We start from the raw sequence: 15,802 nt of genomic DNA, 5'->3' as shown, positions 1-15,802 counted from the left end.
TTACAGGTGCAGCGGATGCAATAGACTCCCGGATGTGCTAATGGGAGGAGAGGATCCTTAGAGGAGTTGAATATGGTTTTAAGTTTAGTGGGTGGTTTAAAGGTGGTAGATAAAATCCAATTTTATAAAAAAGTAAACAAATTGGATTTTATCTACCATATTGAAAGAGGCATCAGGTCCCTACCTAACAATATAGCAGATAAAATACGACTAGAAATTAGTAATATCCTGAACACTAAGAAAACCATACAGAACAATCTCCCAAAAACAGAATTAGCAGCAATTAAGTCATTAAAAGCCAAACAAAACATAATAATAACGAAAGCGGATAAAGGCAATGCCACTGTTGTCCTTGACAGGTCAACATACGTACTTCAAATGAATCAACTAGTAGCCAATAACAACACATATAAAATGGTAAATTATAACCCAACAAAAAGGATAAAGGATAAAACAGAGAAACTACTCAAGTCACTTCCTGGCCACCAGACACAGTTAAAAAACTCAAACCCCACTACGCCCCCCCCCCCAGAATATATGGGGCTCCAAAATACACAAACAAAATGTGCCCCTTCGACTAATCGTGGAAGGAATAGACAGTCCCAATTACCACTTAGCCAAGAAATTAGCGGCAACACTCAAGGAGTTGGTAGGTCCTTCCGCCCTCCTACATAAAAAACACACAACACTTTATAAACAAAATTAAAAACATAACACCCGACAAAGATGACTTATTAGTCAGTTTCGATGTTTCTGCCATTTCCACTAATGTTCCCATCAATGACACAATTCTCCTACTACAGAACAAATTTCCACCCGACATTACAGCCCTCTTTGCCCATGTACTATAGTCCGGTTACTTCGTATGGCAAAACAAGTTTAACTACAAAAAGAAGGTACAGCCATGGGCTTACCACTATCCCCGCCCCCAATCGCTAACTTCTACATGGAAACCTTTGAGCAAAGAGCTCTTGATTCCGCCACGCTAAGACCAACAGTCTGGCTTAGATACGTTGACAACGTGTTCGCGATCTGGCCGCACGGGCGAAAAACGCTAAACACATTCCTTAGCCACCTGAACAAACAACACGAATGCATACAATTTACCATCGAAATCGAAAACCAAAATTCGCTCCCGTTCCTAGACACACTAGTCACACGTCTTCCTTCAGGCAGCCTATCCTTCATGGTCTACCGAAAACCGACACACACTGGCCAATACATACATGCTAATTCATACCACCACCCATCACAAAAATATGGAGTCATTAACACCCTTAAAAATAGAGCTACAACAATTTGCTCTAACCAGCAAGCCCTGAAACAAGAACTAAAAATCATCAGCTACACATTCATAAATAATCATTCATCATCATCATCATCATCATCATACGTATCAAGGATTTAGGCCTAGTATGGCCTGTTCCGGCCTTAGAAGTCATCGTTGAATCGTTTAAGAGGACGTCCTGGTTTTCTTTTTCCTAATGGCTTGTACCATCGAAACAACAACAAAAATGAATCTAGATTACAGTAAAACCATAGCCATCCTATACATTAAAGGGTTATCGGAAAAAATCAACAGAATCCTACAGCATTATAACCTCAATGCCACCTTTAAACCACCCACTAAACTTAAAACCATATTCAACTCCTCTAAGGATCCTCTCCTCCCATTAGCACATCCTGGAGTCTATTGCATCTGCTGCACCTGTAACTTACTGTACATTGGGGAAACAGGACAGACAATCCCTATACGCAAGAAAGAACACATTAGACACATTAAATATAACCGAAGCATGCCTCTCAGACCATGCACTCAACATCTTACACCAAATCAACTGGAAAAGCACCTGCTCTTTACACTGCACAAAAACCTGGTACAAAAGGAAATTTAAGGAAGCCTGCAAAATCCTGATATATCAACAACAAAGATGGCATGAAAATTCCAAGGATCTGGATGGCACACATTCAGCCTACCTAATATATAAGATTCAGCATAAGGCAGGACTCTAGCCAATCTTCAGCTAGTATTAGAAACCATTCCATACCAACTGGCTGGAATGTACATGATGTTAATATATGTATATAGATAGATACTTGTTGTTGTGCCCAATGTATTTCTACAACCAGCAGATAACACCAATAACAGGACTCTAGCGTTGATGTATAATTTTCTTTTCTTTTCTTTTATTATTATTTTTTTTTTTCACCAGAGGTCAGGCCAACAATTGTTGTAGCGGTTGGTCAGTGTCTTTAACAAACCAGTTTGATTGTAGTGTAGCTTGTTTTCTGTGTATAGTTGTATGCTCCAGAAGATGACCTTGACATAAAGGTCGAAACGTTGAATGTAGATTTTAGTTATATTAAACTAAAGTTTTTATTCAAACATGGTAGTTGTCTCCATAATTTTCAAAAATGCATTCGGATCGCCGTGTAAGCTTAAAAGAAAGGAAGAAGAATAGTATCATTGATCGAGACATTAATGAAAAGGACAACTACATCAAAGCTGACTAATAAATCTTTGTTGTTGAGTGTGATGTTTCTAATCTTGTTCATGAAATATTGTGTATTTTTTATGTGTGTGTGTGGGGGGGGGGGGGGGAATGACCTACCAACTCATTGAGTGTGGCAGCTAATTTCTTGGCTAAGTGATAATTAGGGCTGTTGATTTCTTTTTTTGGCAGGCTGTAAATTCTGGGAGTGTGGGCATAATGCGGTGTAAGGTTTTTGGTTATTTCCTTTGGCCATGTGATCACTGATTTGATTAATTCTGTTGTTTTCTTTTTTTATTATCAAATCGGTTAATTAATCAAATTGGTGATCACATGGCCATGTAGTTCCATTTTTATTTTCTCACCAGAGGTCAGGATAGGATAAATGATCAACAAACATTGAGATTCATTTTACTTCTGTATTTTTACTTCTTTTACTTTTGTATTCATTTTACTTTTGCAATGGCAGGTAGCTTTATATTGTACATATGTATGTTTTCCTGATGATAACCTCAATAGAGGTCGAAACGGCGATTGTTACTTGCTTAATGTTAAGGAAAGAATTATTATGACACGTGTGTTGCGTCTCCATAAATTCTTCACTATGAATGCTGACCACCATGTAACCACAAAAGAAAGAAAATACATCTATTTAAACTCATTCACTGATGAAACACTTGCTAACACCTCTGGCAACCCATTCACACCCCTCCAAGCAAAATAATCTAGTCCTAACTATAGGGAAAATATTGAAAGAACAAGTGGAATGTATCAGGAATGAGTTGAGAAACATGAAAGAAGAGATTAGGCAACTGGAAATAATGAATGCAAAATCAAAGTAGGAGTGAGAGAAAGAGAGAAAAGCAAGACAGTGCAAGAACCAGGATAGGAAAGATGACAGGATGGCATGTAAGTGGGAGAGGATGACCTTTCCTTCACAGTATCACCTCAACCTGAATTTCATAGATGCAATGTTTCAGCTATGCATCTCTTCTACAGATACGTCCATTGTCACCTGGCAAACGTCATTTCTCCACTTTTAAAGAATGTCCAACATTCCTTTTAAGTAAAACTGCAAACACATCAAAATGTTTCTTCTTTTCCTCATTTATTCCCTCTAACTTTGTCCTCCTGTACAGCCTTCCTCATTCCCAACAATTTCAACCTCTAGCTCTTCAAGAAAAATATCGATTTCCTCTTTCTCACTCCTTATCTGCTCCTTGCGCATGACACTGATGTGCTATAGGTTCTTGTAACTCTGGTGTGTAGGATAAACACACAAACACACATGCACAAAAACAAGGTACACCATCAATTATTCTGGCAATGAATCATTCAGCACCGCCTTTAGTCCAGACAAAATCATGCAAGCTTATTTTGTTTAAATTTAACCCTAGGTAGTGCTTCTAAGCAAGTGGCATTTTACAGTGGTGGTGGTGGTGGCGGCGATGTCAAGCATTGGCACAAGTTCATATCCATTTGCACTTATCATTTATACTAATGCATTTCATTTAATTTACATTTAATATTTAAGTTTCTAGCAGAGCATGGTATTTTAGAGATGAGAAAGGTACAATTAGAGGGTCAGAGGGGGTACTGATGAATATTATTACGTGACCTCTGTTGGTCCAGCAAAAACAGCTAATCTGACAAGGCTCTGGAACCAAGGGTGCTGGAAAATCAGTAGTGTACCTGTATATATATTAAATTAAAATTAAAAAAAAGATAACTAATTAATAAAATATATCCAGAAATTTCTAGAAAGAATGTTTACTGAATCATAATAACTAGAATTAGAATTTTTAGAACTACTGGTAATCTGATTATCAGAAATTTCATGCTCAAGATATAAGTACTATTACTTACCATGGTCTACCTGGAGACCCTAATGGACTATGAGCAGTTACATTAATATTTCTTTTCTGACAAAACTCAATCAGTTCCTTTTGAGGTAAATATGGATGACATTCTATCTGTAAATTAAAAGTGTACATATTACTTATGGAAATAAGTGACAATAAATTAAAATAATTGTAAATTATTTTAATTTATTGTCACTTTATATTATTATTATTGCACTCTCCATGGAGTGGGAGATTCATTCAACTGACAACATATTTGCCATACCAAATCTTAAAATCCTTAACAGTCCTTGCAGTAAAACATTCCATTCACTGACAATTCTCCATTTAAAAAATCTACTCTTCACACTGATCTTCACCACATTCTTACATAACTTCCAGGGATGGCCTCTGGTTTTTCCCCTTTCACCTTCTACTCTTTTTATAATTCCATCTGGATTAATCCAATAACATCCTTTAAGTGTCTCTCTCAAATCACCTGTTCTCTTCCTATCCACCAAACCTGCAATCCATTTATCTTTGATGGACAGCATGGATTTGCTAAAGGGAGGTCATGTTTTAGTAATCTACTTACTTATTACAATACAGTGACTGCTTCCTCGGACAAAAGAGGATACACAGTAATATACTTAGATTTCACAAAGGTTTTTGACAGCTTACGCATCATAAGTTGATAGTCAAACTAGAGCAGTGGGGTTGGATATCAGATTAGTGCGTTGGCTTGGAGACTAGTTATCTGATAGGTATCAACAAGTTGTGTATGGGGGAGTGATATCCAGGAAAAAGGAAAGTCACTAGTAGTGTGCCTCAGGAGTCTGTTTTAGAGTCATTACTGTTTAACTTGTATATTAATGATATTGGCAAAGATTTGGATGAAGATATTCAGTTGTTTCAGATGATACAAAGTTGGGACGAACCATGAAGAGCAGAGAAGATGTTGTGGCCTTACAAAAAGATTTGAATAAATTGAGTGATTGGGCATGAGGATGCGAGTTCAATGTTGCAAAATGGTAGGTTTTAAAATTTGGAAAACAAAGATGGGATGCAGAATTTATGCTTGGTGAGAATATATTGTTGGAGGTAGAGGAAATAAGAGATTTTGGGGTGATAGTGGATAAGGCCAAAATTGTGAAGACAACGTAAAGACTTTTGGGAATGATACAGGGGATCATGACTTGTAGAAGTAAGAAGATTCTTTCTCCATTGAATAATGGCTTTGATTACGCCACACATGAACTACTGTGCCCAAATTTAGTCACCTGGTTTTCAGAAGGACGAAGAGATGTTGGAAAGGGTCCAGAAGTGACTGACTAAGGTAGTTTCTAACCTCTGGAATGTAGAATATGAGGAAAGACTGAGAAGATGCAATTTGCAGACTCTGGTGGATAGGAGGAAGAGGGGAGATAAGATAGAGTCCTACAAGTTAGTAAGGGATTATTATAGGATCAATGTTGGAGAGGCTCTACAGAAAACAGTGGGAGATCAAGGAAGAACCAGAGGTCATTCCTGGAAACTGTATAAAGAGGGTATGAGTTGGGAAGTGAGAAGAGGTTTTTCGATGAAGAGTTGTGAATAACTGGAATGCTTTGCCTGAGAGTGTGGTGTCTGCAGAGAATTTGAGTGTGTTTAAAGCACAGTATGATGAGCTGTGTGTATGATAAAAGGACTTCCGAGATGAGTCTTTGACTCCATGGGGTCTTGGGTAATAATAATAATAATTTCTTCAACTTCTTTCTCTTCATGGCCTGCATTCCAAAGTCCTGATGTTGTCTTAGACACTTGTCTCTGGACCCTCTTCAATGTTCTCACATCACATTGAAAACCAGGCAACCAAATATGACCACAATAGCTCCAAGTGTGGTCTGACTAGTGCTTTACACAGTGGCACAAACTTGGACAAATTATTGGAACGAGTGAAATGTGGATTGTTGAAGATGCTTTCCTGAGAAAGGAACAGAAAATGAAATGCATATCCAGGAATATGGGAGAGATAAATGGGAAGAAAGAGTGTTACAGTTAGCTTTCATAATAGTGAACTCATGAATCAAAGGAATAATTTTTACTTTTTCTTTCATGTCCTTTTTGAACTTAGGATCCTCCATCTTGGATACAGCTAAAAGCATACACAGAATTGTGCTAAACAGGCAAATCCATCACATGCCAATGAAGCTGGTCATTATCTGTCCATATACCATGGTCAGTGCATAAAATGCCTGACACAGGTTAACTGACAGGTAATTTTTGCCACAACTGATGCCATAATACAGCATGGAGAGTACGTGAATAATATCCCAGGATGCACCACACTCTTGTACGTATGAAAGTTCCAGAGTCAAAGGCCCACAAGACATCTTCATCTCACACTGTCAAAAGCAGTTGTTGTTGTGATATGAATACTTAAAGAATGGAAAAAGATGTGCTAGTTCAGTGGATTATGATGATAAACAGCTGCACATGATCAAACAAATGAGTGATGAATTACATCCTTATTATTATTATTACCCAAGTTCTCATGGAGTCAAAGACTCATTTAGGAGGTCCTTTTATCAAACACACAGCTCATCACACTGTGCTTTAAACACACTCAAATTCTCTGCAGACATCATACTCTCAGGCAAGGCATTCCAATCATTCACAACTCTGCATGCAAAAAACCTGCTTCTCACTCTCCTACTCACACACCCTCTTTATATAGTTTCCAGGGATGACCTCTGGTTCTCCCCTGATCTCCCACTATTTTCTGTACAACCTCTCCAGCATTGATCCTATAACAACCCCTTAATAACTTGTAGTCTCTATCATATCTCCCCTCTTCCTCCTGCCCACCAGACTCTGCAAGTTGCATCTTCTCAATCTTTCCTCATATTCGACTTCCAGAGGTTAAAAACTACCTTAAGCAGTTGCCTCTGGACCCGACCCTTTCCAACATCTCTTCATCCTTCTGAAAACCAGGTGACCAAATCTGGGCACAATAGTCCATATGTGGCCTAATCAAAGATTTATACAACAGAACAAGAATCTCCCTACTTCTACAAGTCAGTGTCCTCCGCATCATTCCCAGAAGCCCTTGCGATGTCTTCATAATTTTGGCTATGTTCCCTAAATTTCAGATCTCTTATTTCCTCCACCTCTGAGGATAAATCCTTTAGAACAGTAGTTTTGTTGTGGTATGAGGTATACACACTGCAGATCACAATTGGGATCCCTATTGCATACTGACAACCTCAGAGAGTGTCAAATTTTTCCAAAATGACAATGTACTATTCACTGGACGCACATCGAAGAATCTGATTTGAGGAACATTACCCAAGTGATTTGTTCAGGGACTGTGGATTGTTTGCAAACATCATGACTACAAATCCAGGTCAAACATCATTAGCCATCTAGTGGAATCGATGTCGAGCTACAGTTCTGTTATTTACGTGAAAGGTAGGCCAATATGACAGTATTAGGCAAAAGTCAAATATTGGCATATATTCCTTGTTATTTTTTAATTTAGTGCTTTGCTTGCAACGCTTTTTTTTTTTAACTCCTCTCTCTTTTTTTTTTTTTTGGTCTTTTGCATCTGATTACAGCATTGTTGTATTCAAGACACAGAACTACAGTAAAAAAAAAAAAAAAATGTGTGTTTGTTATGATAAATCAACAAATATTTTCATACTTAGAAATCAAGCAGTCAGGCTCTTGAACTTGTGAAATGAAATTCTAGTTAAGACTTTTTTTTTAATGATTGTCCTGTCCACCCCCCTCCACCTTCCTTTCTTTCACTTTCAATTACCCCCCCCCCCACAACTGGCCAGGACATATATACATTGGCAGCTGGTGACAATAGAAACAGGTGGGGCCAGGGGCCAAAAACAACTTAATTTTTTTTTATATTTATATAGTGGTTCTATTATTGATTTATAGTTATCATTGCTATTACAATAATGTTTAGTCAGACTCCACTGATGCATTGAGCTATTAATTTTTTAAAATTGGAAAAACGAGATACGTTTTTCCAATAAACTATTGATTTTGTTCATAGTTAAAATATATTGTTTATGGACGTAATAAAAATTTAAAATTTAAAATAAATTATAACAAAAAAACGACAACAATAAATAAACACACTAAAAACAATACAACAGAACAACGATGAGAATAAATAATAAGACAATGAAAGAATTGCATGCTATTTACTACAAACGCAGTGATTGGGCCAGACTGAAAGGGCCCCAAGATAAACGTTGCACCTGGTAAACAAACACGATCACTACTGCATGTACCTCATACATGCCCTATGTTCTACATGTATAAAATAGGGCCAGCCATGGCTGGCCCCAGAGACCATACTAATTCGCATTATACAATATTGCCACAAAACTCTACAGTAATTTTTTTTATTAAATAATAAAACAGATCAATGAGAACAAATAATAAGACAATGAAAGAATTGCGCACTATTTATGTACAAATGCATTATTTGGGCCAGACTAAACGGACCCCAAAATAAGTGTTGTGCCCGGTAAACAAACACGATTGCTAGTGCATGTGATTCACAATCAGAGAATCGCGCGCTACATACGTACGTGCAACACAGTGACTGGGCCAGACTAAACTGGCCCCAAGATAAGCGTTGCACCCAGGAAACAAATACGATCGCTAGTGTACATGCTCATACATACCCTGTGTTCTACACATATAAAATAGGGCCAGCCGTGGCTAGCCCCAGAGACCGTACTAAGTCTCATTATACAATATCGCCACAAAATACTACAGTGTTTTTTTTTATTAATCAATAAAACATGTTAGAAATAGATCAAAAAATAATAATTACAAGAAACATATTTTTTAAAACTACAATTATTGGGCTACTTATACAAATATAGGTGGGGCCCGGCCCCTATAGACGAACCGACCCTGCGTGTATATGTATATATGTATATATATATATATACACACACACACACACACACACATATATACACGTCCAGATAAATCTGGATACGATTCTGTAACACCTATTGTATAACATGGATAAGAAGTGTAAGTTGGTCTCACTATTTCATCCACCTCGGCCAGTAGAGAGGTTAAGGATCTCAGTACTTAGAAAATGTTTGCGATGCATAAAACTTTTTAATTTTTATAAAATAAAACGTTTAGTCCAGATGATTGGAGTAGACTACTATTTCCTGCCGTAAAAAGAAATAAAACCAAAAATGTGAGAATTACAAAGATATTTCCCTATTGAGTATTCCTGGTGATGCTGGAGACACTATGAAAATGGTGTTTGTGTCAGGAAAAATTACAGGTAAGTGTCTGTCCAAGAAGAAAAATCTGGTTGTCTTGACTGTTGTGCTGAGTGTTATCAAAAGAAAGAGAAGTGCTAAGTTATTTTTGCAAGTTAAAAAAGAGAAAATTATGTTTTAGAAGTATTGAATGGCATCATTCCATTGACGGATGGTATAGATATCAGTATTTAGGTTGTAAAAGATTTTAAAGCTTAGAATGTTCGAGCTGCAAGGTTGTTGTCTGCAAGAAATGTAGAGTGCTAAGACTGGAAAAATTATAGCTAAAGTTTTGGAGTCAGTGAGAGAAGGTCATTAATCTATATGAGTGTGAGTGATGTAATTGAGCCCTGAGGAATGCCTGAATTATTAGAGAAATCTGAAGAGAGAGAGAGAAAATACATCCACTATTATATGCAGTAAACAATGTGAGAGCAAACCAGCAACCCAGTTATAAAGGGTAGATGGAAGACCATAAGATGATGTGCTGAGAAGCCCTAAATGCCTCAGAAATGTTAAGTGCAAGAGCACAGGTTTCTTCAAGCCTTTCCATGGGACATGTCCACAAGTGAGTAATGTAGGCTGGGCATATAATCTTAGTGTACTAGGTGTGTGCTGCACACCTGGAAAAATTTATGAAGAAATAAGCAGCGAGTTCTTTAAATAAATTTATTTATTTATTATTTATAAGTTATATATTTTAATTTTAAATAAATAGTCATGAATTGTTACAAATAGCAAGACATTCATAGTGTAACTGTAAATCACACAAGGTGAGTATTACCATCAATGCACACATCATTAATTAGTCATACACGAAGAGAGAGAGAGTAATGTGATTCTTTCTGTGAAGTTTGCAATGAGTTATCTACGTGCATTTTTAATGGCTAAAGTGCGCAGAAATAATGCAACATTTGCACTGGAATTAAAGGTGGGCAGCATGCCAAAAACACAAGCACTTATTTCTACTCAGTAGATTATCTACAGCCAAGAAGTGAAGTGTCGTTTGTTATTCTTAGTGGTTTCCTGTTAGATAACTATGTACTATATATTTAAAAAAAAAAGGGGGGGGCATTTATTTTTATACTTCTCAACCATGAGAAACAGCACAGCACTGAAGATATTTTGTGTACACCTTTTTCAAACCAAGAATACTAAGTGAAGTTATGTGAACCAAGTTGTGTTCAGTACACCCATATTTTTGATCCCTAGCCAAAGCCAGAAGGGACCACATCTCTTTCATCCAGTCTGCTTCTCTACTTTTATTTTAGAGATTGTTCTCTGAAACGCTGCTTAAATAAAAATCTCTCCTTTTTGCATCTTGTTTCCCTAATTCCAGTAGTAGATATTTATTTAGATCACCTATCATATTAAATTAAAGATATTGAAGAATATCTTTAATTTAATATGATATGTGATCTAAATTAAAGAATTAAATTTATTGCCTCATCCAATCTTTTGTCAGAAAGATAATTCTAGAAACTCAAGTCCTGTTGTCATAATAGGGTTTCCTCTAATTGTTCTCAATATTTTATTCTATGTACATGTCCATTGATTAGGAAATCACTCTACATTTAATGTGTTTCTCAAAAAATTGAAATAAATCCTTATGAAATTATTATACTATTGCTCTCACTTCATTTCCAGAATGATAAAAAAAATAAAAAATCTGTTAATAATAAGCTTCCTCACTAAACAGAAGCATCTTGCTTAATTATCTGTTGCCAATATGGATTCTGTTAGTATCAGTTTAAATTATACTTGATGAAAAATTAGTTTTCTCCTTTACTCAAGTATAAGCAATCAGAAGTTTGCAATTGAAATATCTTCCTGGTAGGCTATTTATATAATGGGGTAGATAACTTTCCATGCAAATTTTTGTTTTCTCAGACTTGAGTAAAGGATGTATAAATTATAGATGCTGTCCTGGTTGGTCGACTGGTTAGCGTTACTGCTCCCCAGCCAAAAGGCTACAGGTTTGAATCCCACCATGGGAATAGATGTTTGTGATTATCTGCAAAACATGCTGGTGGACAGTAGATGGCAGTGTATATGATGTGGTGGGTGGATGAAGATGGTAGAGACAAGAGTTGCAGAGTAGGTGCCCTTCCTCGATGAGTCTTGGACTGCCTGAAGGTGTCAAATAATAATACTTAAGAAATAGCTAAGAAAAATGCAGAAGGGAAGCTTGGTGAAGAACAAATTGAATTCAAGCCAAATAGAGGTTGTCAGGATCAGATTTTGACTTTAATACAAATAGTTGAAAATCATAGGAATATAACAAGATCTGTATTTGAGTTTTGTAGAACTGGAAAAGACATACAACAATTTGCCAAGAGGAAAGCTGTTCAAAACGCTACAGTTATATGACATAAATGGGCTATTATATCAAGCAATACATAGTTTATATTTGAGTTGTAAGTCAGCTGCTACAATTGAAAGAGCTACAGGCAGATGATTTGATATTATATCATGTGCACATTATCTCCACTGTTATTCATCATCTACAGTATATGGATCACATTATCTAGGAAAGTGGTATTAAATCTGATATTAAAATTGGGGATGTTAATCTTGGATATTGATTTTATGCAGATGATGTTATACTTCTCAATAAATCCATTACAAGTCTTCTTAAAGATTCTCGCACTATTCTGAAAAACTGTTGGGATAAATTTGGGATGTGAAAATCAACAATAAAAAAAGACAAAGACAATGAAAATAAGCAGCACTGAAAACAATCATTCTCCTGAATGGAGAATCTATAGAACAAGTAAAACATTTCAGCTATTTAGGCAGAAACGTTTAGGGAAATATGGAATAAGAAAGAAATTAGTTAAAACACAAAACTAGCTATATAAAAGGCAAACTAATTTTAACTTATGGATCAGAGATCTGGGTTAGAAATGAAACACTTGATCAAAGACTGGAGACAACAGATATGAGAGTTCTGAGAAAGCATTCTTTGTTAGCAGAACTAATAGTGCTGAACCACATCTGCACTATTAGTAATAGTGCAGATGTGGTAACCCTGCAAGAGGATTTGAATAAGCTGGATAGATGGGCAAATGAATGTTGGTGTCAGGTTAATGCAGCAAAATGTAAGGTCTTCAGGTTTGGGAAACATCGATGGGATGCTGTATACTCTGTGGGAGGAGTTATACTGGAGGACGTAGGGGAGACAAGAGATCTGGGGTTGATGATTGATAGAAACCTGAAATTTAGGGGATATATTGCAAAGGTGGTGAAGGTAACAAGAGGATTGCTGCAATAATGAGAAGAACACTGACCTACAGAGATAAAAGGGTTATCATTCCATTGTATAAGTCTCTGATCAGACCACACTTAGACTATTGTTCTCAGATTGGTCCCCACGATTTGAAGGGGATAACTTAACTGTGGAAAGGGTACAAAGGTGGATAACAACGATGGTTTCAGGACTGTACCATGTTAGTTATGAGGATCGGCTGAGGGAATGTGGACTGCAGAGTTTGGTGGATAGAAGAAGGAGAGGTGATATGATTGAGACTTTTAAACTGTTGAGAGGTGGTTACAGGGTTGACACTGGGGAGTTCTTTCGTTTGGTTGAACAGCGGGAAGGAGTGATGACAAGAGGCCATCCCTGGAAGTTACGAAAGGAAACTGTGAGCCAGAAGGTGAGGAGTGGTTTCTTTGCATGGAGGGTGGTTGAACCATGGAATGCATTGCCTGATGGAATGGTGAGAGCGAGAATGGTCAATAAGTTTAAGGAGTGGTATGATAGACTTTGTGTTTCTCAAGGGGGGGGGGGGGGATCTCCCCTCAATGAGTCTTGATAGACTTTATATTTCTTAGAAAGGACCTCCCACGATGAGTCTTTTGACTTCATGGAGGCCTGAATAATAATCTCAGGTGGTATCATCATTTAAATAGAATGGAAGAGGAAAGATTAGCAAAACAGCTGTTCTTAGTCAGGTTGGCAGAAAAAGGACCAAGAGGAAGACCAAAATATAGGTGGATTGAGTGTAAAGTGCTGACACTCCACCTGAATATGACAAATAGTGAGATGTGTATTGCATTTTTCACACATGGGAGGAGGGTCACCAGCCCTCAGTAAATAAGAATGTGTAAGATGACTGTGACCTATGCAAAGCCTAGCAAGAACAACTTCCTCTCTTCTATTTATATGTTGACTAGAATGCCAGTACTTAATTTCAGGTTTAATATCATATAATTTGTTTGTCAGTGCTTCCTACCATGATGACTACCATTGAGCAATTAGCTTTGATCTTATAAACTGTCTGTCTGTAGTCTGTATGTGGTGCTGTCAAACAGTACGAGGAGAAAGCATGAGCTGATTTAGCACTGCAGCCTTATTTCATTTAATTCCAATGCAGCTAGGAATCCATCACAACTGAACATCAAAATTGAGGATTTTCATTTTGTAAAACAGGTGAAACACCTCATAAAGTACTGAATATGGATTATACATAGGAGAGGAGATAACCTGTAAAGAACTCAATGAGTCTGTATAAATTATACATTTTTGGTAGCATTTTTCTTTTATATGCATAAGTGCAAGTTGAATGGCATATAACTCTGCTGTCTAATTGCTGCATGGAGGAATCAACTTGGAGATAATAATGCCAGAAAACACAGCAGCACAGCCAACAGAGGTATTAGTTCTTGAACCATCAGTATAGATGGGAAAGAAATCAGACTGCGCCGCTCTGTGTGCATTAAACAATTGCACACACCACAGAGGTATGCTGTTATGTTTAGTGTGGGCAATGTTGTCAACATTCATACCAACAGCTTGCACCGTCTCTTTAACATGCATACTATAAGGACGTATGGCAGTTTGAAGTGTGTGATATTTAGCTTCCTAATGCAGAGAAAAGAGACTAGTCCATGTAGGATGATCTGGGAGAGACTTTATCTTTAGGGCATAATCAACAGACAACTGTTTCCATCGAAGTAATAAAGCTGGTCTATTTGCTTCAACATAAAGACTTTGAGTGGGTGATGTGCGAAAGGCACCAGTAGCCATTCATATACCGTGATAATGGATGGAATCCAACCATTGCAGTTTACTCTGTCTTGCAGAACCATAGACTTGAGACCCATAATTCAGCTTTGAACATATAAATGCATGATAAAGATAGAGCAAATGAAGCTCGATCAGCATCCCACTCAGCAGAGGATAGAGTGCAAAGGAGATTCAATGCTCTCTTGTCCTTTTCTTTTAGTTGATGAATGTGTGTGCTAGAAATGTAAGTTTTCTGTCAAAGATGAGCCTCAAGAACTTGGCTTCTGTAGTTACTGGAATAACAGTGCATCCCATTCTTAATTCAGGATCTGGGTGATGAGTGCGTTTTCGACAGAAGTGTACACAGACACTTTTTTTCTGTTGAAAATTTTAACCTATTACTACCACAGAGAAACATGATCAATTCCTTGATGAAGTTGTCTTTCAATTACCCTCATATTACAAGAGTGACAGTAAATTGTGAAGTAATCAACATACAGAGCCATTATATACAGTGAGAGAAAGCTGTTCAGTGATTGAGTTCATTTTAATAGCAAAAAGTGTCACACTTAAGACAGAGCCTTGGGGGAACACCCTGTTCTTAATGATATGGTCGAGATAGCATACTTCCCACTCTGACTTGGAAAGTTCATCTGGACAGAAAGTTTTTAATAAATACAGGAAGGTGTCCTTTGAGATCCAGGTCATAGAGGTCTTTTAATATGCCATATCTCTAGGCTGTGTCATAAGCTTTTTCCATGTCAAAGAAAACTGTAACAAGGTGTTCTTGCTTCAGAAATGCATCTTTTATAAAAGCTTCTCAACGGACCAAATGGTCTAAAGTTGAAAGATGTCTATGGAACCCACATTGTGTGTTGGAGAGAAGATTGTTGCTTTCTAAATACCAGAGAAGTCTGGCATTAATCATTTTCTCTAGTATCTTACAAAGACAGGTGGTCAGAGCAATGGATTGATAATTATTTGCTTGTGTCGGATCCTTTCCTGGTTTTGGGATAGCAATGACAACTGACTTATGTCAAGAATCTGGAAACTTTTCCTCTGCAAGTATTCTGTTGTATATTAAGAGAAGGAGATTCACAGAAGATGATGGTAAATGTTTTATCATTTCATAATGGATGTCATCAGGCCATACTGCACTAGGGTGAGACA

The 15,802-nt window shown here is 37.1% G+C and overlaps 1 protein-coding gene across 2 annotated transcripts in view; it reads right to left on the bottom strand.

The window, feature by feature from the left end:
* The window catches only part of LOC150109448 (aldo-keto reductase 1B-like), a 212,260-nt gene that overhangs the window by 93,092 nt on the left and 103,366 nt on the right, over positions 1-15,802 (bottom strand). For both annotated transcript variants that reach the window (XM_090408381.1, XM_090408374.1), the window contains exon 6: positions 4,359-4,465. In XM_090408381.1, coding sequence (XP_090264507.1) covers positions 4,359-4,465 — 107 coding nt within the window. The remainder of the gene's footprint in view (positions 1-4,358; positions 4,466-15,802) is intronic.

Source organism: Typopeltis vanoorti, chromosome 2 (genome assembly GCF_054136105.1).
Source record: "Typopeltis vanoorti isolate ZY-2024b chromosome 2, IOZ_Tvanoo_1.0, whole genome shotgun sequence".
Taxonomy (NCBI): Eukaryota; Metazoa; Arthropoda; class Arachnida; order Uropygi; family Thelyphonidae; genus Typopeltis; species Typopeltis vanoorti.
The sequence above is the reverse complement of the archived record's forward strand: the minus strand, read 5'-3'. Positions and strand labels throughout refer to the sequence as shown.